Source organism: Crocodylus porosus, unplaced genomic scaffold (assembly GCF_001723895.1).
Source record: "Crocodylus porosus isolate Cpor-Errol unplaced genomic scaffold, CroPor_comp1, whole genome shotgun sequence".
NCBI classification, from domain to species: Eukaryota; Metazoa; Chordata; order Crocodylia; family Crocodylidae; genus Crocodylus; species Crocodylus porosus.
The window spans coordinates 61,092,725-61,117,754 of NW_017728949.1; the positions used below are offsets into that span (position 1 = coordinate 61,092,725).

At 44.6% G+C, this 25,030-nt stretch overlaps 1 protein-coding gene across 6 annotated transcripts in view; it reads left to right on the forward strand.

Annotated features, from left to right (window-relative positions):
* KALRN (kalirin, RhoGEF kinase) overlaps window positions 1-25,030 on the forward strand; it is a 750,361-nt gene that overhangs the window by 269,534 nt on the left and 455,797 nt on the right. For all 6 annotated transcript variants that reach the window (XM_019553787.1, XM_019553783.1, XM_019553780.1 and 3 more), the window contains exon 4: window positions 23,240-23,432. In XM_019553787.1, the coding sequence (XP_019409332.1) occupies window positions 23,240-23,432 (193 nt within the window). The remainder of the gene's footprint in view (window positions 1-23,239; window positions 23,433-25,030) is intronic.

Sequence of the window (25,030 nt, forward strand, 5' to 3'; positions counted from 1 at the left end):
TCTCTTCCCAGCAGCTCGCTGCCTCTCTCGCCAAAGAGCGGGCTGTGGTCATGGAAGCCAAAGCCTTCCCGATAACACCAGCGCCGCAGTCTTTGACTCATCCTTTTATTCCCTTTGGTGCCATATATTGGGCAAATTTTGAGGATTCTGACTATTTTGAAGCTTACATTTCCCAACAGGCACAAAAGTGGGCCCCTACATCAGAAGAAAAATGGGGAGTATTCCTTGGGGATCAGGGTCAGCAGGTGAGCTGCTTTGTCTGGCTGGATTTAAAATTATAATTGAGCGGAGCCCAGTCACTTGAGAAACTAGGGCTGATCTAGCTAAAAAAACCTATGTATTTCATTATTAGATGGCAAGTCAGTACGAGGCGTGGGGCTGGGGTGGCACGGGTGCTAAGGTGCATGGGTGACAGCCCAGAAATTGCAAGTTTGAGGCTGTGGCAGAGTGTTCATGGTGTGGCCTGTTGGACTTCAATGAATTGGGTTGGTCATTAGAAAACTTTTTCATGGCAAGGGTTGCCAGAATCTGGAACGGGCTTGCAGGGGAGGTGGTGCTCTCCCCTACCCTGGGGGTCTTTAAGAGAAGGCTGGACATGCATCTGGCTGGTGTCATCTGACCCCAGCGCTCTTTCCTGCTCAGAGCAGGTCAAACTCAATGGCCTACTGAGGTCCCTTCCAACCCTAATGTGTGAATTCTGCTTGTCACAAGGATGCAGGAAAGGAAAGTACCAGACAAATAGGGTATTATTTTCTCAAACTTCTGGAATTGGCAGCCAACGTTACCTAGACAGAATTTGGGTCACTATTTGAATTTTAGCTGCAGTGCTTGCTATTATTTGTATCCCTATACACTTCAGAGCCCTTATGATGGACCCAAAAACAAAACAGACAGATGGTCCCCACCTCAAACCGCTTACACCTAAGGATAAAACGGGAGATAGATAGATCCAGATGTGAATGAGCTCTCATTGCAACAGTGGGCAGTCATAGAGCCTTGGAGAGAACCTCCTTTGGCACTCCAGTCTTCAGACAAGTTTACTGAGTTCGCCAAGTATTTTGCAGCATGGCTTGTACAGTGACTGAAGTCAGCAGCTTAATTTGTTTCTTCTGCTAAAAACATTCAGAGTGAACTAGGAACACATACTATTGTGCTGTATTGTGCTGGAGAATTGGATGCCACATTAATTTACTAGATTGTCACAACTTAATAAGTAGGCTAGTTCCAGCTGAGAAAAACAATAGGATTTGGGGCCTGTTTAGTCAACCATTGACCATCTCTGGCACTTTTCCATGACGTTAAATTTCAAGTAATGTCTTATTATAGAACAAATACTTGTTAAGTATTATACAAAGCTTAGGTATTCAGAGAAGGAAATTGTCAGGATGGAAACCGTATATGCTGTTATACACCAAAGGAGGAGAGGGAAAATATTTAGCCTAACCTATTAATTCATTGAAATAAACTTGAAAAATTAAGTGAGAGGTCACTGGGGAGCAGCAAAGGACATAAATGTCTATACAGTGGTTATTTTTATCATGGTTGTAGGAGTGTTTTGCTCCCCATCATCTTTCCTAATTTTGCTTAAGAAATGTGGATGTTAACACAGTTTACAGCAAATCAGTTAGAGTACCTGGTTAAGTCCATTCCTGTTCAGCAGCACACATGTACATGTCTCTCATGTACCACTTACCTGCAGAGTTGGGGTGTATATAGAATAAGGCAGAATTTGTAACCAGAACCTGGATGGAAGTCAGTTAAATGAAAGAAGCAGCACCATTGAATGCTGCCATCCTTTGCCTTTATTTATTTGTATGTATGTCTCTCACTAGTGCCTTCATCACTAGAGTCCTATGCAAGCCCACAAAGTGGAAAAAAAATCAGTAATTCCAATTCTATAAGCCATTCACAGCCATTAAAATGGAAGGGCCTATACTATAAGCTTTTGTTCACACTCCCTGAACAACTCTCAAGTACAGCCGATGCCATGCTTAATTTGAACAGCTTGTCAGCCTCACTGCAGACCTTGCGGACACAGTAAATGTGGCCTTGCTAGGGGCAAGACCTGTCATTCACTGATTCCCTGCCCTGCCACCAGCTGCTTGTGGGAACTCAAGTAGTCAGACAAGGTCAGTTCTTTAAAGATGTTTAAGCACTCAAAGAGGTAGGCGGGTGTTTCACTGAGTTTCAGAAATGTCTTGGTGCTTATCTCCATGTAGTTTCAATGGGACTTAGAGAACTGTGTCTCAGAGATCCCACCTGACACTAAATGCCTTTAAAAATCTAGCCCTTAGTTTGTCTGGGCTTCAATTCTCCAACTATAAAAGCATAATATAGCACTGTCCTTCCTCACAGTGGTGTTGTGAAGATAAATACATTAGAGATGATGAGGTGCCCTAGTACTACTGTTATAGGGGCCTGATGAGCATAATGGATGTATGAATGGTAGCTGGATCGAGGAATGGATAGTCAGTGTAGAAACCTTCACTGAATTGGGTTTGGAACTGGTCCCTAACTGTGTACTTCTCAATTTAACATAGGCTAGAGTGCATCATCTAAATAATGTTGGTCCTACAGTTGTCATTGGTGGCATACAGATGTACTTTTCTACTGGAAGAAATTTCTTTCAGTAGAAAAATAAACTGGGAGCTGACTGTATAGCTGTTCCTCCAGCCCCATGGCTGGAGAGCTTCATAGGCAAGCTCTCTACATAAGGCACTAGAGAGCTGCTTCCTAGGCCACCCCCACCCATATTAATTGACAAACTGGTCCTGTGGTGGGAGCCCTCCCACTTCTTTCCTCTTGCTTTGCACTCCTCTGGTCTGGACTTCAAGAAGGGGTAGCTGCTCTGGGTCTGCTGGAGAAAGCCTCCACACATGCCAGGCCTCTGGCCCCTTGGGCTTTTCAATCGCCACCTCCGTCACTCCACTGAGCAGGGGTGGGGGACACAAAAGGAAACCGGCAGCTGAGTCGACAGCGGGGCAGTGCTCTCTGTACTTCGCTCCTGGGAAGTGAGCAGGGGGAGCAGCAGGGCATAATTCCCTTCCTGCTTCGTACACTGGGAAGTCCTCCCTTCCCATCCCTTCTCCTTGTGCTATAGGATAGCAGCTGCCCCCTATACCCCCTCCAGACCACAGTGATACCAGCCTCAAGGAAGGCATTAGAGCTTTTCCCCTGGGTACCAGGAGGACTTAAGCCAGGGGAAAGTGTGCAGACATTCAGACTCCCAGAAGAAATGATTTAACCCTGGCTGTTCTCAAATTATTTTTCTCCTGGAGTGGCCATTTTTGCCGTGGGAGGAAAAGCTTGGACCTCTACACACTTCTGGTTTCCACCAGGAGAAGTACAATTCTCTTGGTAGACACTGAGCTTCAGTAATGGCCACTCTTATCTGCCTGTGATCCTGATACGTTTTTTAACACAACAAACTTGTAAACTAAACAAGTAACATCAGCAGGTGCGACGCACCAAGTCTCGGTGTGCTAGACTGCCAGAACATGCTGCCAAAGTGTGTCCTTCTTAGCGGAGGATCCTCAAGGTGAGCAGACTTAGGTAGGCCCTTATATTGTCCCGCTGCTGTAAAGTGGGTCCACATGTCTGTTTGAGCAGTCTGCTGCCTGATGTTGCCCACCTCCGTTGAGCTCTGTGATGAACTGAGATGCACGTAGCCAGCATTTTTAATGGGGTTTGTCAAATAAAAATGAAAGAGCTATTTTTTTTAGACTATACTAATTATGGAAATCATGAGCGCAGTTTGCTTTGCAGACATCAGATTTTTAAAACATTTATTAAAAGACTGTCACTTGGCATGGTATCAGTCATATTTACTATCCAATGTCCTTTGTTTTTATATTACATTGTGAGGCATATTTTAATGAAGTGCCAATACTTATTTGTCTTGGTTAGAGATTTTTGCTTTGTTTTTCTTCTGTGCTGCTTGTAAATGTGTTATCATTTGGAGCAACAGAGAGTCTGGCCTGTTCTTCTTAGTCTTATATTTGAACACTAGATATCAGTGCTTGGATAGCTAGTCCAAAACTATTCACGAGGTTACTATATTCAGAAGTTTTTGCCTCTGTAATGTAGCTATGTTGATAGCAAATCTGAAGTAACTCTAAATTCCTGCTTTTTAATGATCTACTTTATCATTTTGACCTGATTGCGCTGTGACCATCAATTCTACCTATATTTTAAAGAATGCCTGAAACAACAACAAAAGAAATGTCTATTTAAACCTGAGTTGTAGAGAGGGAGTATCAAAATAGTTGTGATGTAGCATCCCTCTTTGACTAAACAGATTTTCTTTAGATTTGATGGGGAAATGAGCAGCGGTGAAACAGTTAAAAATTTAGGCAGTCCTAATTTGGCTTTAAAGTTGACACCTCACTAAAACGAAGGGTGTAAGTTCACCGTTCTCGTCGTCCCATTGTTTCTCTCCACTGGCTGCAGAGTCAGCAAGGCAAATGTGCATTAGTTTATATTGTCAAGGCTATCTTTGCAAGCAGATGGGCTGAGAATCTAATTAAAAAACCCAAAAGCTTTGATTCTGGCAAAAACAGCAAAATCTGTGGGATGGCCTTAAATCCTCTGAATTAAATGGATGTTCTGTGTCACGGTGATTCCATTGTCCCTGTCTATAAATAAAATATGAAGGGCTTCACTTTCATATAGGCCCATAAATATGCTCATTTATGAGTTTAATAAAGCATGTGTATTCAGCCCAATTAGATAAGCATATGTATAGAGCCATAAACGTCCCCTATATTAAATCTACATACGTGCAACATTCCGTGCATAAATTGGCACATGTTTAGATTTTTAAGTGATCTGTGGTGAACTGTTTTTTGTTTTGAGTTAACCACCCCTTCCTATTTGTAATTTGTAATTGTAGCCATGGTGTATATCTTACCTGTCTCAGAACTGCAGCAGAGCTCATAGATTATGTTGCCGTCAGTCAATTTCAAAGTGCTTTGCAAAGGAAGGTAAGAGCCGTAAACCCCATTTTACAGATGGGGAGACTGAAGCAGAGGAAACAAATCGGCTATCCCAAGGATGCACAATAAGGAAACAGTGATCCAAAAACAGCAAGCAAATGTTCTTTTTCTCAGGCCAGGGCCTAACACATGGGACCACGTCACTTTCCTGAATGGCGAACTGTGGATTTAAAATAATCCCTAAAATGTATGAAAGAGAAATAGTGAAAGGAAATAGAATAAGTTTATTATTTGTGTAACCAAGTGCTTTGGAAGCCCAGCGATGAAGTAGGATCTGTCTTTTACTCGGTTCTCTACAAAATCTGCACTTTGCTCTAGTCAACATCACTGTATTGCCTAGATGCCAGTTAACCCTCACATATGAGAATGGACATACGAAAAGGAAGTCTTTGTTTTCTTAACTACCATCATTCTTGCATAATGGACCTCAATGGCATTAGGTGTCTGACTCCCACTGAATTTTAACATGGTTAGGGTACTTTGTTCTTTGACGCTACTTGAAATATTGTAGCTGTAGAGCATGAGACAACCCAAGGTGCTGTCTGGGCAGTTTCTTTTGTTTGGGGCCTCCTGCTAAGCTGGGCAGACTTGCAGTATCCAGTCTGGGGCACTGAAACAGTTGTCCCACATTGATCTTTCTTGGGAGGAACTGCTGTTCCATTGAAGTGACAGCTGTGAAAAGGAAGTTGCATGAGGAAGAAAAGGCATTTCTTTTTATCTCAGCTTATTTCCTCATTTCTTTGACTGCCAGGGCCTCAGGTGCCTGCTGATGGTTTCAGCATGTTGTTTCTGTGGGTCTAGGCTATATGTATTATGAGTAGCTATGGACCTCTTTATTACGCCTGATTTAAACTTAGTCTCTCGTTGCCTGGGAGTGTGTGAATGCTTCCTGTTTAACCATCATGGCCAAATGTGTCTACAAAGATACCTGCTGCTCTTAGGTTGTGTTTACACAGAACGATCTGTTGCATTATTTTAACTACTGAAATGAAGTGTGGCTGCAATGTTTTGCACTGCTGCTTTCCTTGTTAATCATTGCATTCGCTCAGCGCTGCACTTAGTCAAACTACAGGCGGTCCTCGACTTGCAGTGTTTCGCACTTACAACATTTCTAACTTGACTCCGTTTCGACTTTCTGATGTCAGTTTCGACTATTTACAACACTTGATCTGACGCCATGCCACGCCAGCAAACAAGTTTGCTGCATTGCCTATCTCCCTGGAGAACGTCTGTCCAAACTTCCTTGGACAATTTTCTTTAAGAAAGCAGACAAGACTCCAGAAGAACCTGCAGCCAGGACTCCTGAGAAGACTCCAGCCAAGAGCCCTTCAAAAAGTCCAACTAAGAGCCCTTCAAAAAGTCCAGCAAAGTCACCTCAAAAAAGTCCTTCCAAATCAGTGTGATTGCTATTTATAATATAAATACATTAATGTAGCTATATTACTCGACTAAAATTAATTGAGTACAAAATTCTGGGGTATTTTTGGTGAAAATAGGGTATCGGGCCTTGGCCCATTTATAACTTGTTTCGTATGAGAAAATTGGTTCCGAGTTGCAATGTTTTGGCTTAAGAAGTGGTTTTCAGGAACCAATTGTATCGTAAGTCCGAGGACTGCCTGTACTCATTATTTTAGGTAGAAGGGTTAGGGTGCACTGCTCCACTGCTCAGCTCTGTGATCCATGATGTTCTTCTCATGGGACACTTTGGGGCACCAAAACAATATGGTTTATGGGACTAGCCATCAGCTAACACACCCACAGTGTTCCTGTCTTGTCAGCCGTGTGGTTTGAAAATGGTCCTGGCAAAACCATTTTGGATAGCCTGAAGGATGTAGCACCAGGCACCATGATCACGATGGTCATTCATATGAGCAGAATAATGCACGTGCATTTGGAGTCGCACGTGGTTGGATCTGGCTGTGTGATTTCTTAGGGATCGTAGTGTGGTAGCAATAAGAGATAATGGGGGAGCAGGAGGATGAAACCTAGCAAAGCATTTGTCTGGAGTTGATTTCCTTAGTGCAGTACTGCTTCTGAGTTCATCCAGTCCGCAAGTGCCCAGTGGGAAGGGTAATACTAAAGAAGTGGGATGGTGAAAGCCAGTGGCAGAACTTCATGATGAAGGCCGCTTTCCTGGGAGTCTGCACAGAGCTCTCCTCGGACCTACAGTGGCACAACATGAGAGGTCTCCTCAGTGTGGAAAAGTGCATCGGCATCACAAACTGGACGGTCACCGCTCCATATCTACTGGCTAGTAGTTAACATTTTTAGTGTTGGGAAAGCAACGGTTAGGGCTGTTCTCTTGGGGGGTTGCAATGAGGATGGTGCTCATTTGCTGGAACGAGTAAAGGAATGTTTGGTTTTTACATTTCTGTGGGTATTAATAGAGTCGTAAGTCCTTGATTGTTCTTGGCAGCCAAAGTTTCCATCTCTTTTCCTGGTTTATGAAGCATCTCACTGGAGGCTTGTATGAGAAAGGGAAGCAATTTAATTTCACTCCAGGTAGTGGCAGAACGTGAGCAGAGTGTTTCAGTGGTGGCAGGGACTTATGAAAAGATTAAATATTTCTCATTATATGCCATTTTTGGGAACAAGTGCATTTTGCACAACTGTGAGAGTAAGGAAGGGATCCTGGAGAATGGATAAGGGATTAGGACCCGGAGAGACCTTCTGAACTTTATAGACATCCAGAGGGTGATCAAAAATGTCACAAGTATCTAAGTGAACACAGTCACCAATGCACTGTGCTCCTGCTTTAAGATTCAGGGATATTTGTGAGTAATGAATTCTCTGTAATCAAGGGAATATGTTTCTGATTGATTTTTATTAGGAACTGATACTGTGAAGCCGGGGAATGTTTGCGGGCTGAATTGCACTGCAGTTAAACTCTTCAGCCAGGCTGCCCTCAAAATGAATGTATGGACATAGGAGACACGTTGCTGGAATAACAACAGGGACAATTAAACAAGAACGAGAGGCAAACTTAAGACTGGTGAAACCGAGGCATGGGCAGACAAAGGAGTGTTCAGAAAGCCTTGTAGATGATATGCTCCAAAAGGTTGCTCAAGTCCTGGGCTATTGAATGTAGCGGACGGGTTTTCTGATTGCATTGACTAGACACGGTGGAAGTAGTATGACATGTCTTCTCTAATCTGCAGAGGCTGGGGGCACAGTGCGCGACTCATCCCAAAAGGTGCCCCATCACCATTGTTTGCCCCTGAGTCACGGCCCATCCTCCCTATGGATCACTTAAGCCTATTCTAGGAAACCATCATTAAACCTCCACCTTCACAGCCCCGTTTTGCCTTGAATTCCATAATTTAGCAGGAATAATTTCATACCAGGCACTCCTTGTCATTATGCTGGGAGAAGAATCAAATTTAAACGGGACTCAGAATAACAGTTATACCCAGAATAACTAAATAACAGTTCTGGCTCTGCTCCTGGCTTCTCCTTTGCCCTGGTGAGCTGCTTAGAGAACAATTTACAAAAATAGCCTCTGAGCCTTTTATTTTGAGTGCCCACTATGAGAGCTGCTGAGCTTGATATGTAACGGTACCAAGCAGCCAGAGCTTCTGATGGCTACGCTGTAAACCCAGGGCAGGCAATTATTTTGGGCGGAGAGCTGCTTACTGAGTTTTGGCAAGCCATCGAGGGCTGCATGACAGGCAGCCAGGGGCAGATAAATGTTAATTTTCTAAATTTTTTAGGGGCCCTGCAGGCCAGGTAGAGTGGCCTGGAGGCTGCATCCAGCCCCCGGGCCGCATTTTGCCCACCCCTGCTGTAACCTGCGGGTGTTCAGCTTATCTAAAAATCAGATCCAAAGAACTTCAAGTCAGGCATCCAAAAACAGGTTGCTTCTGAAGACAGGGAGATGGTCTCTGTGCTATTGCTCCCCCCTCCTTGTAAAACGCTAGTACTCCTCTATTTTTATATAATACTTGTCATCCAATGTCCTTAGCGCGTTTCAAACATTAATTGAGCATTACCACATCCCTGTGATGAAGTTGTCATTATCTTCATTGTACAGATGTAGGAATTGATGCAAAATTAGTTCGGCACCCCAGATTGCACAGGGAACAGCTGGCAGAACAGAGACCAGACATCTGATTTCCAGGGTCTCTTGACTCCCAGTCTTGTTCAGCCACTAAATAATTCTTCTCTGGGCATTAAAGAATTGGTGTGGCAAGGTGCAGAGTACTCCTGGGAGCTAAAAGGCAATAAAATTACTAACCCATGTAGGAGGCTAGCAGGGTTATTTCAAGCCTTAAAAATTAAGTGTGAAGTTGTTTTTCATTATTACTCTAATGACCCGATGTCCAGCCATCTATGGGCTTTCAATTTCTGCTGGAGAAAATATTTCATCATATTTAACTGTACCTCCGTTTTTAAAAAAAGTGGTACAATTATTGGTTGCAGCCATCCAGTGATTAAAAACTCATAAGCTTTCCTGTCTTATGTAGAAAGACATTCAGTTTTGGACATCCAAACCATCTGAGATAAAGGCAAATAAAGCAATGATGGGAGGAAAGAAACCAAGTAGGGTCCACCCAGGCACCAAACACAACCGTCTGAATCTGGATCTTGCCGGACTCGGGTTGTTAACTTGCAGTTTAGAGATAAGTTTCAAAGGCTGAAAGGAGACTTCAGTAGAGAGGAAAGCAGTATTTTCAATGAAAATAAATAATGTGTAGGACCATCTAGCTCTCAAATCATTTGTCACACCACCCTTGTGAAGTAAGTGGGGCTGGGCTCAGCAAGTCAGAGCTGGAACAAAGGGAATTCCTCACTCAGATCCTGTCCTGTCCTCTGCCTTTTAGCACGTAATGCTCTCGCCGTGAAGACCCCTACTGACTTCAGCGGGGCAGGGTACCTTTATCCAGAGCAGTGACAGTGGGAGGCTGACAGCAGAAGCTGCGATGTGTGGTACTTAATGACCACTGCAAATAGGAACAGATGGGGCTGGGAAGGAGGAGGTAGAATATCATTAACCTCCTTGGGAAGATCGGCAGGGCAGCAGTCAGGGATCACTTCAGTTGAGGGAGACTCTGGATCGGCATACTTGCATTTGGACAGTTGTTGAGGTTGTTAATCCCTTCGTTGGCTGCAAACACTTGGCTCTTTAGCAGACTTTCAGATCCAGCATCCTCTACTAGGTTGGCCCATGGTTTCAGATGGTTCTCTACTGCTTCTGCTGTTTTCACAGTACCGGATGGTGTACTTGTGAATGCCAGTACTGGTGTCTGCAAGAAGCCTAGTGGATTCGGAGATGTTACGCCCTCTCGTATCGCTATCTTCAAATGAGAGACACCTCGCACCAAATATACTATGTCTGCTATGGGCAGCGCTCTTCCCTGCCCAGGGCCGGGGGTTGGACTGGATGATCTGCTGAGGTCCCTTCTGACCCTGAAAATCTGTGAATCTATACTTGTCTTGTTCATAGAATTTAACTCTTCCTGTAGGACACGGGGACAGGCAAAATATCTTTATTCCAGAGAGAAGGATCCTGATCTTGGGAGCGGAAGATTTTGGGCTGAATTGTGAAATTGCACTTCCCCACCGAATGCCTCTTGGTTTTAAGAGGACACAATAAGTCTCAGACTCTTTGTCCTGCTGGTGTTTTCCTAATAGTCGAGTCTTTTCTGCTTAAAGAAACATGTTTGGTTCAATCTAAACATCGTCATCATCCTGCCCCTGGGTAGAGGGCTGGACTCGGTGATCTTCTGAGGTCCCTTCCAGCCCTAATGTCTATAAAATCAATGTCTATGAAATCTATGAAATCAGGATTATTATTAATAATATTATTATTTAACAGATAGACTGATTCTGCAACCTCAGAGGGAGTCCCCTTGGATGTAATACCACATGCAGCTTGCTTAGCAACCTCCTCTCCAGTCTGTTGTGGGCAGGAAATATATATCTGATAAACAAGTTATTTTGGGTAAATCAGTGTGGCTACAAAGACTGGCTTTGTTTGCTTTGGGGTGGGGCTTGCAAGAATAAATAGACTCAGATCTATCGGTCTTGGTCGGCCCTGCTAACTGAGGGGGAGAAAATGGCAGAGTTGGCTTGAAAACCATGTGTTTACAGCGAGAGCTCAAATTCACGCATGCCGTGTGAATGAAGCAGACTCCGTGCAGGGAAAGCAGGATGTTTCTTGGATATAACACTCACCTTTCCTCCTGTGACATGCACTTGAATCCAATGTGTACCCTGAAATAAAATGAATGTGTGAACTCTTGCCAAAGTCTATGAGCAGACTCATACAATGGTTGTATTATGCCTGCTCAGGAGATAGCACAAAAACCAGCCTGGATGCTGGAGTGCTTGGGACCAAAGCTAAGAACCAGATTTTTTTTTTTTTGCTTTTTGGAAGACTATATATGTATTTTTTAATTGTTACTGTTCCAAAACACATAGCAAAAACAAAAGAGAAATTTCCCACAAAAATGTTTTTCTCTCTTAAACATGTTTGTTTTCCATTTTTGACTTTTTCTTCCATTTTTATATTATGCATATTATAAAATAAATGAGACGAAAAGTCATTTTGAAATGGGAAGTAAAAATGTTTCAATCCAAGAAATGCTTTGCAAAATGTTTCTTTTCGAAAACGCATTCCTCAAAATAATACTTTTTAATGAAAAAATTTGCTTTCAATTAATCTGTGTTTTTACCATGGAAAAATATTCCATCGGAGAAGTTCTCACCATCTGTACTTAGAACGTGTGGTCGGGTTATTTTGTCCTCCACATTGGGACTCTTAATAAAGCTAATGGAAGCTATGTATAATTATAATAGGAAGAAGTGAATATGATACCTAGGAAGAGGAGCATAACCCCCTTTTAGGTAGGAGTTGTGCCTCTTCCGTGCCATGTGCCATATGTAGCTCTGGTGTAGCGCACACAGTGCCATATCACTCGGGTCACTCCTGCTAACACGCTTCACTGTCCTCCTCCATCCTTCCAAGCACACTATTTGCACTTGCATGTAGTTTATTCTCTGCTCTTTAGTTCAGCTCGTGTCTGCCTCTTTCTTAGCTCTGAGCACTTGATGCCCAAAAGCTTGTCCAACATCTCTTCCAACTGTACAGATGGTCCAATAAAAGAAATTGCCAATAATCCCTCCCTCTCATAAACCTCAGAGGGGCTACACCTGTTTGCAGTGGGGCTGAGTTTGGTGCACTGTCGGTGGACATGCATCAGGTTTCATCATGCGTCTCTGCATGCAGTTCAAACCTCTATCAATCCCTATTTGAAAATGAAGACTCATGAAAAGAGAAGATGCTCCTAGCCTTGTTTATGCAGCCCAAGTTCTACTCGCTGCTGGTAGTGTTTGCTCCCACAATGTACATCAGACACTTATATGTATTGGGAACCTAGTAGATAGATTTTCTGGGGGTTAATTTGTACTTGTACAGCGTCCCAAGGGAATCCAGCTGCTTACCATCTCACATTCACCCACGGAGCTTGTGGCCAATATTCTCTTGCTGTAAGACACCAGGACCGTTGTCTAGGAAAGCAAACAATCAGTATTCTGCTAGGCATCCTTGTCCTTTACTAAGAGCCTGATAATAATGAGCTTAATCCATGGCCCGCAGGCCAAATTTTAAGATCCATAGGGAGCCCCACAGGTCAAACAACATGACCCTGTCCTCTTGATTAGGAGTGCGGGGCTGAGCCCAAACCTGGTGCATGGGCTGGGGCACCACGTGGCCCGATCTGAGTGTACAAGGTTGGGGTGTGATGGGGCTCGATCTGATATACGGGCTGGCTGAGGTAGCACAGGGCCCAGCCTGGGCGTGAGGGGCCACGTGGAGGCAGCACAGGGCACGATCCGGTCCTCGGATCTACCCAGCACCATTCATCCAGCTAGCAGTCCTGTTGGTTTAAATGAAATCCTATTGAAGCTGTTCCTTGTCATCTTGTTCTCTTTGCGTGAGCATCAGAAGACTGGAGATTGCTCTGATTGTAATTGCTAACTTTGCAGCAACAGATGCAGCAATATTTATTCCGAACTTAGTCTTCTAAGTGAGTTACATCTCCAAAAATATTCCCAAGTCCCCTGGGCCCTCCAGACTTTTTCCATACATAGTGCGCATGTATTTTTCCTGCAAGTGGCAGTAACACATATTTTTATTCAATAAAGACCCTTCCTTGTTTGTTTGAATGAATTGGCCCAAAATATAGCACGCTAGATGGTAAGGAGATCAGCGGATGGTACTTAATACTCAACTATCCTTCTGTTGTAGTAACCGATCTTCCAGATTTAGTCTTGGATAAATGCAAACAAACCCCTGACGAATTTTATATTTATCCCAGCAGCTGTTTCAAGAGAGAACCTGCCAGATATTGATAGGAATATAGTAAATAGATGATAACACCAGCAGAATCTGGTCAGTGGGGGTGTGTAAATACATCATTTACCAGCAGAGTTTTAACAAAAAGTATGAAAAACTCTGACACTTGCCCTCTGGTCTTGGCTACAACAACCACAGACAGATGTGTATTCTTGAATCCAGCTGTGTTTCGCATCTTTAAGAATAAAGATTTTCAAGGGCATCATGGAGGATTTATGGGACCTATCTAATAAAGAGCTCAGTGCCTTCTGAGACATGGGTCCCACCTCTGCTCTTATTTACGACGGGGTAGATTTGGGTTTAGACCTGGGTAAGTGAGAGCAGAATGTGGCCTATGCTGGGTCCTCCCCAGCTCTGTTGGCTTCAGTAGGATTTCAGAGCAGCCCACCCCTTTCAGGAAGCTTTCAGCAGTGTTCGGGAACAGGCTGTATGTTGGGAGATGATACGGTTATACCTGTGACTGATCGCAGCATGGGTCCTGATTCGGCTCTGTTTTACAGCAGTTTACACTCTAACTCCATTGACTCTAGACCCAGGCTTTTAAGAGGAACAACTAAATGAGTTGCTTCATACTTTGCTTGGAAACAGCAGGGATACCCTCTCCATCGGTTAGCTCCTGCTGCCAAAATGTTTCTTTCTCCCTTTTTGTTCCCATCTGTTGACACTTGGCCAGCATCTCTGGTTGAATGTGGACATTGTGCAGTGGTGCATCTGCATTCTTGCACCGTCGCGGGCTCGCCTCGGGTCCCCCCGTCCGGCCTCGGTAACCAGAGACTGCATTTGTCTCCACCTGGACCCTGCCACTTCCGACTTCTGGGTTTTTTTGTTTTACAGCATGTCACCAAAAACTCTCCTGATTCCTATTTTATGTCTAATCCTGGCCAAAGTGGAACTGGCTTTGATATTTTTTTTAAAAGCAAGAACAGTTGCTTTTCAGTGTCGGGAGAGCTAGGAACCAAGTTAGGGCATAATGAGGTATAAGAGATGAATTAGAAACGAAGGAAATCTAGCGGCTATTTTCTTAAATTTCCTCCCTCGTCATAAAAATGTGTCATGGAACCATTAGATAATGTATGAGGGGAGATTTAGGGTGAAATTCATCCATTCAAAGCCTTTCGGACAGCTTTCTCCGCAGGTCTACGTTGGCCTCCAAATACACCAGTCTGAAAGGGAGAGCTGGGGATTTGGGGAAGCTGGTGGGCTCCATCATTGTGCACGCTGGCCCTACTGTTCCTCGTAAAAGCTACAAATCGGCTGTAACCATGATTCAAACCCAGAGAAGTAGAAGGCACTTCAGAGGAACACCACTGCCGTTTAACACCCTGCTGCTAATTAGAGAGGAAAATGGTAAGGCAGATGAATTGGACGCAGTTTTTGTACAATGGTTTAGGGCCAGTGCTATAGTGTTCCCAAGCCAATCATAGCAGCGTGACACCAATGGATGAGCATCAGGAACTGAAGCTGGTTCTAAAAATCCTATGAAAAAAAATCCCCCCAGACATATGATGGATAGAAAATGATTTCTTTTACTTCCAAAAATCTGGAGTGGCAAGAGTAATTGGCGGTAGTGACAAAGTAGTTTAAAGTGTCTCTCTCGAGCTCTAGCGATGTGAGTTCAAGCCTGCCCTGGACTTCTGCTAACAGCTGCTGTTGTCCTAGTGGTAAATAGATCACTAAGCCTGAAGAGTCAAAGGTCAGTGGGCATCACGTCTTCACCTGAATGCTGTTGGCTACAGAAAACAGTGCATCTTAACTACACGCATCTCATGGGCTGGTAGGCCCAGGAGAGCCTTGACTTGACTATGAGTGGCACAGGTTTGGAAACAAGATATGACTTTTAAACTAAAAATATCTGTCTGTGGGAGATCCAGCTTTGACTATATAAAGATCCTATTTTGAAAGAGATTTAATAAATGTCAGATTTGTCTTTTACTTTCTGAGGCACCAGAGACACGTGAAACCCTGCTGCTTCGTCATTCATGTGGGGTTTTGCACTGGGGATGGAAACGTTACGTGTCACGTAATTGGTGCTGAACCTGTCAGCAGCTTTGGCCAAACCATAATGGAGAAAAATGTATGATCATTTGTTAGGCATTTGAAAAATTAATAAAAGAGTACAAGATGCTTAAAATTGTTTGATAGCAAGCAGGTTGGTTCCTGCCAAAGAAAATACATCTCGGAAGGTGTCCACGTTAAAGTGAAAAATTTAGAAAATGGTCCTGTGAACGTGCCTCAGAAAGCAACATAATGATTTATTTTAATAAAATGACGTTTGTTCTTGGGTTTCAGTTTAAGTATTTTTTTATTAGATCTGAAACGTTCTCTTTGAGAAGGTTTTTAATGTTTTTCTTTAGGTACGTTTTAGTCTCAGTCTTAGTTTAACAGCAGTTGCAGAGAGCTGATTACTTAGGTCATTGCCAGCCTATAGTGCTTTGAGATTATTTTTCTTTATGTGCCTGAACTTGCATTTAGGTATTTAACTGTAGACACTCAAAACCACAAATTTGGCCCAGACCTTTAAAAAAAATAAAACCTCCCTCACTTGCCCTCCCTTGGCTAGGCCTATCAGTTTTTCTCAAATTTGCTGTCTAGTTTTGCTTCTGAGAATGCATGGAGTTGACTGCAGAATCCTTTTCAATATTGACTTGCAGACAGCTCAAGACATTAATATTGCTGGTAGTGCCTGGAGACCAGACCTGAGGCCAGGGGTCCATTGTGCGAGGTGCTGTACAAATATGGAGTGAGAAACAAGCCCTGGCCTGAAGGGTGTATGGGCTAAATACATAATTGTCTCTTTTCCTTCTTCCTGCTCAGATGCATCGTCTCCCTGCTTTGTACCTGAACTTCTGCTCCTGCTATGAGCACCGGCGAACGTGTCATGCTCAGCAACACACTCTTTCAACTAAAAATAGAAGCATTAGAAGAAGGCTGTCTGGCTGGTAGCAGCTTAAACACCGTCAACTAATAGCTTCTGACCAATAGTTGAGAAATTGGCTGCTAATTTTGTGCATAAAGTCACAGAAGGGGGCAAGGAATTGATGAGTATTTCAGGGAGTTCAAACTCAATAGATGAGACAAAGGTCCCAGTGGCATCATAAGGTGAATGCCATTAATCTAATTAAAGTAATAATTGTAAGGCCTGGCTACTTCTCAGAAACTGTGAGCAAGGCTCAAGAAACAAACTTTTTCTTTGTTGAAAATGAGCAACGCCCTCTTCCACTCCGGGCCTGTTTGTCTTCTCGCTCTGATTTACTTCTTACAATATAAAGATGCCTGCATATTCCTCTTGGTCAAGTGGTGTCAGTCACTTGCCAGGTAACTAGGAAATTAAAATTTCATACTGAAATGAAGACCTTGCTTCTTTAAAAGAAATATTGTGGCCCCAAAAATCTGCTAACCGCCCTCCCACATATTTTATGCTTCAAAGCAGAAGCATGCTAAGGTTGGCTAACAGCTTGACGCTGGAGGGAGTAGAAAAAGGCTATCATTTGCACAGAGGTGGAAGAGGAATTGGTATTTTAAAAATATTGTGTTTGTTTCAACCAAAAATGTCAGCTCTTCTCTCGAGCCTCAGAAAATGCAAGTAGTGCTCTGGCAGGTGGGCTGCTGTGTTGTGGGAAATTTTTCAAAGGCACAAATTCCACTTCCATGGAAAGTTAGAGGGCTGGTGGCACTGCTGTTGGTCCCCTCCATCACTTGCCTATGTCCTTTCTGCCCAGTGACTCAAAGACCCTTGTAGTCAGTACAGAGACCTCCATTGGCTTCACACTGTGAAGCCCGCCTGTAGTTTTCCCTGTCTAGAGTATCAGCAGGGATCTGGGTTTTCCATTCACCCCAGAAAACTGCTGTAAAATCCGAATTTTCTCCTTTAAAGGAGAAGAATGTGGAAAATGGTGGGTTACCCCTTGCAGGCTGGCAGAGATGTAGCCTGCAAGGGTCTGGGGAGTGCGGGAGGAGGGCGATCAGCAGGGGAGGGAATTTGCACGTGTGTATAGTGACATTTCATTTTAATCACGGAAAACCATGGATGTGGGGGGGTTTAATTAGAGAATTTGCACATGTGTTTTATCAGAGAATCTGTGATTTTTAAACAGAGAAAACCAGGATTCCTGATTATCAGTCTTACTGCTCAACTTCATTGTGGTTATTTAAGCACGTGTCACTTTGATTTTTAATAACTTGAGCTGAAAAATTGGGCTAAAGGTCAGGCTTTTTCCAAGGTTTCAAGAGCTGTTGGAACTGAAATCACCATTCACAGTCACGAACATAGTTTCAGTTTTTCAGGACATTACTGTTCTGGTTAGATAAGCAGGGATTTTTGATATTCATCTTTCAGTATTACATTAATCTGTAGCACATCCACAGTTAGAAATCAGATTTGGTGGGCTGGGAGGAGCTATAGAAATATAGCTGAGATATAGTTAATATTGGCTTTTTCCTCAGTGGTGTTTTCCTCATCCATTTTTCAAGGAAAGCTGGATGAAATGCCAGTTGTTGCTACATCTGTTATTGGGCTATTCACTATGCCACTATGGGCAGCCATTTCCTTAATTTCCTTGCCAATTGCTTGAAGCAAAAGCCACCCCTAGAAACGCCAGTTCAGTATAGCATGTGAGTTGACCTGGCAGAAACTGCAAAAAAAAGCACTGTACAACTTTTGCAACAGAAGAAAAAAACAACTTAAATTCATTTCTGTTTGATTCAATGATTTGTATCGGCGCGGGTACCAAAGGGTAGGAGACAGTAATACCAATGACAAAGCTCTGTTTACAACCATTTTAGATTCAGTCATGGTAGGAGTCAGATCTCTAACCTCCCAGTAAAAGGCAAGGGAAGAATAACACGATTTATACTCCTGGCGGTCTAGAAATATCTGGTCCCTCTAGTTTTGCTTTTGGGCTCACCATTTTAATGCAGCTTGTTCTGGATGCATCAGCAGTATTAAGGCAGCTGATTCTGCTTGTCTGCTTTGACAGCACTAGCTTCTTGCTAGCATACAATTATAACTGGGCAGTTCTGTGTATTGCGTATTTTTGTTTTTCTTCCTTATTTTCCATGCTAACTGTAACCTTAAAAGCTGCTCAAAGAGCATTATGGTGAACTCTGTTAGTATGCTTCTCCTGAGGTCAGGAATAGGGGCAGATCCAGTGGGAGTGCAGTGACCTGGTGGCAGTCCCCTTCCAGACTGCGTTGTGGGAGCAGCAGCTGGGGACTTTCTTTTAAGTCCCTAGAGCAGTATTCCTCCTGCTCAATGCTCCTGGCACCCAGCCCCCTATTTCACTCTCCACAGCTTCTGCTCTGGCTGTCTTCAGCTGACCTAGGGGCAGAGGGAGCTCCACAGCTGCTCTAGCCAGGCAGCATGGGGGCTGGCTCAGCTGGGGACAGCAGCAGTAGTGTTGGGCAGGTTCCCCCTCCCTGAGCCTGCTCCCAGGCTGGTGGAGAACAAACCAGGGAGTCAGGCAGGGAGAAGGAGTCCCCGCTCTGCTTCCACCCTGGGGGCTGCTGCAGCTGAACTTGGCCCCTGTACGGTCTGGTTAGAGCAGGGCAAGATTGGCTCTAGAGCTTCCCCTGTCCCCAGGTCAGCTGGAAACGGTGGGGACACTGGAGCTGGTGAGCAGGGGAGGGGAAGATGTACCAAGAGCCAGGGGGCATGATTCTTACCTGATGTTCAGACTTAAAAAAAAATCCTAGGACAGGGAGGTCTGCTTGCAGCAGTGGGGGCAGGGGGGTGCATCCTCCCTTGCAGTGCCAATCCCTGCTCCCACACCCCGCTTTACAAAATCCTGGATCCATCCATGGTCACCAATGCCATTTATTCTTAGTAATATAGGTGGGTTTTTAAAGTAAGCAAAACACTTTATCTCCGGTAGCATCCTGTCTGTTGTTCTCACATGTCATCCTGAATGGTATCGTTATGCCTGGAAACCATGAATGTAACCAAAAGCAAGTAGGAACTTTGCATGTTGTGTTCATTTTAGTTCATAAGCCCATTTTAGTTCAAGTTCAGTGTCTGTTTTGTAGATTGGTCCTCTTCCAACCACAAAATTGGGAGATGATCTTTGTATAAGCGCATCAGTGATGTAGATGGAACCTGATTGTTAGTCACAGGAAGTTTCCTTTGCGCTCTTCTACCTTTTATATCATCAGGCCTTTTGTATCACCAAAGTAGTGAAGAGGGACCCTGGTATAAATGAAAATTAGGCAGTTTGTGTACAGTGGGAGTGTGTGATGGGGTCTAAGTGTAAGATGTGCTAATGTTGAGACCCTTTCTAAATATGCATTTTAACACCAACGTGTACAACCATTTTAAAACAGCTGTCGTTAGTCTAGCCTGGAATTCATAAATTCATAGATGGTAAGAGGCTGGAAGGAACCTCAGAAGATCATCGGGTCCAGCACCCTGCACCAGGGAGGAAAGATAACTGGGAGTCAAGTGATCCCAGCAAGGTGACTGTCCAGTCTCTTCTTGAAGTTTTCCAGGGCAGGCGATTGCACCACCCCTGGAGGGAGCCTATTGCACAGTCTGGACACCCTAGCTGTCTAGATTTTTCTAATGTTGAGCCTGAAATGGTCTTCTAGGAGTTTGTGACCATTACTCCTGGTTTTCCCCAAGGGTGCCCTGGTGAACAGTTGTTCACCAAGCCCTTGATGTATACCCCGGATATAGCAGTAAGTCGCTATCAAGGCCCCTCCCAACCTTCTCTTCTTCAGGCAGAAGAGTCCCAGGTCCTGAGCCTTTTTCCATATGGCTTGCTGTGCCCATCTCTGATCATACGGGTGGCCCTTCTCTGGACTCTGTTGAGCTTTACCATGTCCTTGTTTGAAATGCGGTGCCCAGAACTGGATGCAGTCCTTCAGCTGTGGTCTCAGTGGAAGAATCACCTCCCTAGTTTAGCTGGAGATGCATTGATTGATGCATGCCAGGGTATTATTTGCCCTGATGGCCACAACGTTGCACTGCCGGCTCATATTCATACTGTGGTCTGTTATTACACCCCAGTCCCTTTCATTTGTAATGCTGGTCAGTTTGGCACTGCCAAGCCTGTAGGTGTGTTGGGGGTTGCTCGTCCCAAGGTGGAGCACTTCACATTTCTTGACATTGAACTTCATCTGATTCCGGTCCGCCCAACTTGCCAGCTTGTGTAGGTCCGCCTGTATCTGCAGCCTATCTTCAAGTGTGACCACGCTTCCCCATAGCTTGGTGTCATCCACGAATTTGGCCAATGAACTCCTCACCCCCTCATCCAAAACATTGATAAAGGTATTGAAGAGGACTGGATATTATATTTCATTGAAATGGTGGTCCATAGGCGAGAATTTGCATTTCTTGAGTTTGCAGCATTTCTTCTGCTTTAGGCACAGAAATCAAAGGTGAAATCAGTACGTAGTTACTGAGCTTTTAGTGATCATTGCTAACTTGTCCTGCCCCCAGTGTTGCATTCACCATCACTCCATGAAAAAAGATGCTCAACTTTAAGACCATCTAATTTTTTTCTGCCCTTTGGGTCTCTACCTTCCCCACTTTTTCTATTTTTGTATCTTTCTTTCTTCCTTTTCTGTACAGTTTCTTCTTGCTGCATTTCCTTCCCTACAACATCTCCCACATACCACGCACCCATGTGCTTTACTCCCAGGGAAAATGATCAATAATGCAATATGGAAACACTGACATTTTTAAAGCGTTGTGAATGAACTTTAAGAATTCATGTGCCAGTGAAGCTGCTGAGAAGTGGGGGAGTTTTGGGCCCTATGCAGATTTGGAAGTTCCATAAGTTTAACATGATTCATAGTTGGAAAGTTATCATTTCAGCTAAGAGAGGAAGAAACTTCCTTTCTTAATTAAATGTTGAGGTTTTTTTAGAAACTGAATGCTGTGTGGGGGCCATGGGAAAACTTTGTGTTCCTTTCCCTGAGGGACCTCTATAAAGTGCAGGGACAAGATGAGCTGAGGTTAACCCAGTGTTCAGCATGGAGAAGGTAGTGTCCTTGCTTGTTCCCATCTTTCATCCAGAAGCACAGAGAAAAAGAGGAGGGGAGGGTTGCCTGCCCCTCAAGCGGGGAAAGGGGCAGGGGGGCTTTGAGGCCAATGCGGAGCTTTGTTACCAGGCATCAGTGCAGGTGCCGGGGCCCGTCCTGTGTGCTCCGGGGGCTGAGCAGCCAGGAGCCACTGCCCGGGGAGGGGGGTAGGAGGAGAGGGGGCGTGGCCAGGCTGCTCGCAGGACACTGCAGCTGTATCCCAGGGCAGGGAGGGCCAAAAGCCTCCCCTCCTCTCCCCTCAGCCTGCTGGACATGCTCCACTGCCGCCTGCATGAATCAGAGCCACCATGGTTCAGGATGGGCAGGGCTAGGGGGGCAGAGGGCTGTGGGTCAGGAGTGAGGGGCAGCAGCGTGGGGGACAGTGGGTTGGGAGTGCGGGGGGGGCATTGACAGTGCCAGGGGGCTGTGGGTCAGGAGTGGAGGTGCCAGCAAGGATTGGAGGGGGGTGTGTGCAGGTCGGGAGTGATGGGCATCGGAGTGGGGTGGGGGACTGTTCATGGCAGGCAGACTGTTTGTCTCTGTGTGTCCATGTGCAGAGTGAGTGAATAGAGTGCATACCTGTCTGCATGTGAGTGTGCATACGTCTGTGTTTGCGTGTGTGTGCATGCATGCATCTATGTTCATGGCAGGGAAAGTGTGTTTGTGTCTGTGTGTCCATGTGCAGAGTGAGTGAATAGAGTGCATACCTGTCTGCATGTGAGTGTGCATACGTCTGTGTTTGCGTGTGTGTGCATGCATGCATCTATGTTCATGGCAGGGAAAGTGTGTTTGTGTCTGTGTGTCCATGTGCAGAGAGTGAGTGACTAGAGAATGCACCCAGCTACATGTGTGCTTGCATGTGTCTATGTGCTTGTGTGTCACTGCGTGTGCATGCATGAGTGTTCATGCGTGTGTCGTGTTCATGGTAGGGAGAGTGTGTTTGTATCTGTGCGTCCGTGTGCAGAGGGTGAGTGAGTAGAGTGCGCGCCTGCCTGCATGTCTGTGTGTGCATGTGTGCATGTGTCTGTGTTTACGGCAAGAAGGAGTGTGTTTGTGTCTGTGTGTCCATGTGCAGAGAGTGAGTGAGAGTACTGTGTACGTATCTGTGTGTGTGTGCATGTGTATGTTTGGCCATAGTGGGAAAAGGGGGCAGGGCGCAGGGAAAAGAGATGGGCATGTGCCCCCACACCCCCAGCCTGGCAGGGTCCCCTCAGCCTCCCCCACCAGCACCAGGAGAGGAAAGTGCCCTGTCTCCCCCACCACCCTCCCAGCCCAGCTCCCGTGGGGGGAGGGAGCTTCCAATTTTGTGTTTGCCCAGGGCTGCAGCACACATTTACCCACCTTTGGACGCGGGGTTGGACACAGAGCAGTGCAGGGGGGTCACAGGCCTACGGGACCAGACACAGAGTGGGGGTCAGGTTGCGTGCAGCCAAATGCAGAGTGGCAGCAGTGCCAGACAGTGGATAGCAGCAGCGGCTGCCGCAATGTGCAAGCTTTCCCCCCCTGCCCTCTGTTCCTGGGAGGCAGCAGCGGTGCGGGGTGGTGGGTGGCGGTGCTCCTCCCCCTGTCATTCTTGACAGGCAGTTGCCTGGTATACATATAATTATATACAAACCCAGGAAAGCATGTAAATTTCTAATGCCAATTTGAATTGCATATTTTCAGGAGCTAATATACAAATGTAACTATTCATATAAATTAGATTACAGTAAAACTCTTAAGATGCTTTATAACCATTATCCTATATTATCACATTCCTTGTATTACGTTATTCCATGCTTTGCATTGAAATGTTGAATGCTAACAACAGAAGTGGGATCTTAATGTGTCTGTAGACGATATTAATTATCCTGCTATGCTTTTATTCTTACAGTGAAGATGTCTGTAAACGAGGATTCACCGTTATCATTGATATGCGGGGATCCAAATGGGACTTGATCAAGCCTCTGCTGAAGACCCTTCAGGAAGCCTTTCCTGCTGAGATTCATGTTGCCCTGATTATCAAACCCGACAACTTCTGGCAGAAGCAGAAAACTAATTTTGGCAGTTCCAAATTCATCTTTGAGGTGAGATTCCACATTGGAAATCTTTTGCAATGGATTTTCTCCAGTCAGGTTTAGGGTGAAAACCACCTCTACTCTGAGACCCACTTCAGCATCTTCAGGAACTCAGCAAAGCTTTGGCTCATAGGCAGTCCTCTGTCCGGGGCGTTGTAACATCCAGGACATTTATGTTTAGGTCTTTTTGTGGCCTTGTTACTTTCATTCTTCCCTTTAACTATTTTTTTGTGTATTGGTGGGATAGTCTGAGAGAGAGATAAAACTTAAAGCGCAAAATTCCATAGGCTCATCTTTCAGGACTCTTTTAACAGATTTCAGTTAATGGCTCCATTAATTTAAGGTGCTTAAAATAAAGGTTTATCTACCTATTTTCATTACTTTAATTAAGATTTACCATTGAGTTTTTCACCAGCTATGTTAATGACAAAATGCTTTAAGCAGATTTTTTGAGTGGTACAAAATACAGGCAACCCTTTTGTAATTAGAGAGGATTTTATTAACTTTCCCATTGGTGGAGGTAAAGCATTTAGCTTCAGCCAGGGCTTCTTGATTTCTCTAAGAATGCCAGTTTCTTACTCAAACAGAATCAAAATTCTGGTATGCAAAATATATATATATCAGCCTATATGCATTATGCAGTTTGTTTGCATTTGTTTTCTATCCCATTGCTAAGATAAGGCCCATACTTGGCTCATGTATTTACTCTACTGTAGACCCCCTGACTTCCATGAAATGCTCTGAATTTACATCAGCATAGCTCAGAATAGAATTTAGCCCATAGTCATTCAGAGGGGGTAGGTTTAGCGCGGGTATTCAACAGCGCAGGTAAGCACGTTTAAAGGTCTGTTGAAGTTAATGCAACTTAAACAGGTTCTTACAGTTCAGCATGTATTTAAGAACAGCGGTGGGCACCTGACCTGCAGCCTACTGCTACCACTCGTAATGACTTTGATCACAACTCTCACATTCTTAAGAAATTCCTTTCATCTCTTTTCTCTTGAAAACAGGATGAAAGGCTGCTGATTTGGGATTTTTCCTTCATTTATAAAGGTGGCCATTCCCATTTCTGTCAATGGGGCTGAAGCCATCAAGATACACTATGCAAGCTTGTGCACTCTGTCCTGGAAGCGAGGCAGCCCTGAAAAAAAGGAGGATGCCATGTGCTACTAGTCTTAGTGGGCACATCTAAATGAGACGCTTACTGCACATTAGCCTAGTAATACTGTGCAGTAGCGTGGAGATTAAACTGAATGTACAGTAACTAAGGTGCACTAATGAACATGTAGACGTGCTCAGTAAATCTAAAGTTACAACCACCGAATGGTTCAGAGACCTAAACAAGATGCCATTCTGGAACAGACCCGGTGAAGAGTAGCAGAGTCCCTGGGAACGTTATAGGGGATGAATAGAGGGGACCAGAGATAGGTTTAGGGATTGCAGGAAAGTGGCTGAAGGGGATGTTGGAGAGCAGAAAGGAGACAGGACGGGTGCAGAAGTTAGTGATGGGTGGGAGATTCATAGATTTCATAGACATTAGGGCTGGAAGGGACCTCGGGAGATCATCGAGTCCAGCCCCCTGCCCAAAGGGCAGGAAGTCAGCTGGG